Source organism: Clarias gariepinus, chromosome 11 (genome assembly GCF_024256425.1).
Source record: "Clarias gariepinus isolate MV-2021 ecotype Netherlands chromosome 11, CGAR_prim_01v2, whole genome shotgun sequence".
NCBI classification, from domain to species: Eukaryota; Metazoa; Chordata; class Actinopteri; order Siluriformes; family Clariidae; genus Clarias; species Clarias gariepinus.
Window position 1 is genome coordinate 15,637,311 of NC_071110.1, and position 2,947 is coordinate 15,640,257.

At 31.5% G+C, this 2,947-nt stretch overlaps 1 protein-coding gene across 1 annotated transcript; it reads right to left on the reverse strand.

The window, feature by feature from the left end:
• Positions 1–776: 776 nt before the first annotated feature.
• On the reverse strand, positions 777–1,733 carry LOC128532784 (olfactory receptor 52K1-like). The gene has a single exon (XM_053506897.1). The coding sequence runs from the start codon at positions 1,722–1,724 to the stop codon at positions 777–779; it is 948 nt and encodes a 315-aa protein (XP_053362872.1). The 5' UTR covers positions 1,725–1,733.
• Positions 1,734–2,947: the final 1,214 nt, after the last annotated feature.

Below are 2,947 nucleotides of genomic sequence, written 5' to 3' on the forward strand. Positions count from 1 at the left end.
TTAAACCTAACAGCAGACAACTCTTTGCTGCTCCTCACGATGATCTCTAATGTTTTGTCAGTCCCTGCTTCTATCAGTCATACACGCTCTTGATGTAGAGTCTCAGTCTAAAACAGGGTTAAAGTAATAGCTATGAGCTCGGCCTGGCATATCCATTTTTGCAGAAGATAACGCGGCCTAATTTTACTTTCAGTAAGGAACACCTGTGACACACCTGTAGCGGAATGCCTGTGATGAAACTACTTGTTTAAACACCCACCGGCCAAACAAAATTTTTGTTATGAACTTGTTATGAACTTGTGTTGTCTTTACTGTAACATATTAGCAACAGCGTAAGTCATAGCGTAGGTTTCTTGCATTTTATTGTGGCTTTACATCTTACACATAACGCATTAGGCCTGAATATCCAGTACATAATATACAGCATAAAGCCTGAAAGGCAACTTACATTTATAACGCTAATTTATAACAATATATATTGTTAAAAATGGTATTTAAATAAAATTGAACTGAATTGACTTTTTTAGTAAATTATAGTTTAGGACTTATAGTTTAGAGATTATAAAATATAATTATAGACAATGGAAGAAGAACAATTTATAAAAAAAAAATAACTTTTGTTTCATTGGAATGTCACATTTCTATTGTATATTTACTATTGCTAATAAAATATATTTATTTTGTATCAGTGATCAGAATTATTTTATTCCTTTGATGTAACAATAATTTGATGACAATTGTAATTGTAATTATTATCTGATCCCATTTTGAGTATATTACCATGGTAAGACTTTTACATGGTTTACAAATTTTAAAAGCTGTTTTCTTATTTCAGTTGTTCTTACTCCATAAATAATTGGATTAAAACAACTTGGAAATAGTATATACATAGTACTCAAAAATACTCGAACATTAGGAGAAAGATTATTTCTTATTCTGTATGACATATAAGAAATCAATGCAAAAGCTAAACTGACTGTTATTACAATAATATGTGTAATACTAGTGTTGACTGTCTTTAAATGGGCCTTCCCTGATTTTATGACCGAAATAAATATTACCATATATGATGCAGTAATGAAAAGAAAATCTGATGTTGGTATAAGAAAAGCAGATACAAGTCCAATGAGATTGTTAATAGATGTGTCTCCACATGCCAACTGAACCAATCCCATATGTTCACAGAAACAGTGATCTATTTCATTTATTGTACAGAAATTCAATTTTCCAGCCAAAAAGATCATGATGATATTTAAGATTAGATTTCTGGTAACTGGCACAATAAGAAACTTGAGAAAGCTGTGAAATTCCATGTATTCATGATAATAAAGTGGCCTGCATATGGCAAAGAACCGATCCAGTGCCATCCACACCCCAACAGTGGACTGAAATGCACCAAGAATCTGTATGCAAAACATTTGTATTAAACAGCTTACTAGAGTAATTCCATTCCAGCCTATAAGCAAATTGAGTAACAAACTTGGTACACAAAGTATTGGCAAACACAAGTCCACAACACCCATAATACCTATTAGTACATACATTGGAGAGTGCAGAATCTTTTGGGATGCAATTAAATATATAATAATAGAATTGGATATTGTAGACAATAAAAACAGTAGAAAATATGGTATGGATAATAAGGGTCTCCATTCCCCCAAGGCCAAAAAACCAGTAAGCTTAAAAACTGTGTATGAAATATTTTGTGGAGAGAATTCTTGCATGCTTCTCAGTCTCAAAACTTTCCCTAAACAACCTAATAAGGCAGGACACCTACAAAAGTGGTTATAAAAGAAAAATGTTATATCTCAAAAAATAATAATAATATGTATAATTTTACCACCACATCTATATCCAGCACATGTCAAAGGTGATAAAAATGTCAAACTTTAAATAAATATATAGATTTCTTTTTTATTTTAAGTGATTCCTTAACATTGGCATTACATGATTCATAATAATAAAATATTTAATAGTATAAGATTTGATCAATAAAATGGGCTTTTTAACAGACCTACAACTTTTATGTAGAAGAATACTACAATAGTTTTACGAATAATATATGTCCTTCAGTAATATATGTGTCACAACAAATGGCAAGATTCCATGTGTGATACATCTATTATCCTCTTGCTCTTTCTGGCCCGTCGTCTCCCTTGTGAAACATTGACATGAATCCTGTTGCTATATGAATCATTTTTTCTCATGAGGCTCTACATATTTTAACAGCCTTTACCAGCAATTGTAGAATGACATGGAAAAGCAAAGCCTGTTCATCTCCATTACATACTAACATCACAATTTTAGCTATAATTTATACCATCATGTTTTAGATGTAAATGGATGTGGATATTATTTGGGTGCAAGTCACAATTTGCCATTCACAAAAAGGCCCCAAAAATCTCCTAAAATATAATTAAAACACACTAAACTATGTGAAGATTTTTATTATTAATGTTATATTTAATAGTTTATTGGGCTGCAGGCAACAATATCTAAACATATTTTTTAGCTATTAATCAGAGCTAATTATTACATGGGTAGCCTATTTATTGAATGGTATTACAAATCTATAACTTTGGTTGATTTTTCATGACCACATAAAAGTAAATCACAGTGATAAGTCTTAATACATAAAAATATGTATTAAAACACTCTAATATCTAATAATGAAGCTATTTACAAACAAGCTTTATAAAATTACACTAAAATCCACTCACATTTGCTGGTAGGAGAAGCTGTCATGTCTGTATACTAAGGAGGCAAACGCAGATGCAAGGGTCAATTTAAACAAATTTATTTAGCTTTAAAGTCCACACAAACAAAAAACATGATGCTGGTTTTACTCCCCAGGGCTGGGTCGGCAGGTGAGCTTAGCAGAAACAAACAAACAGAAAAAAGGAAATAAAAAGGAAATCACTCCTTCCACCTTGCGTCGGACACATAG

Bases quoted from the DNA above. Each gene is read 5' to 3' on its own strand.
- LOC128532784 (XM_053506897.1), bottom strand. From the start codon at position 1,724: ATGCAAGAATTCTCTCCACAAAATATTTCATACACAGTTTTTAAGCTT.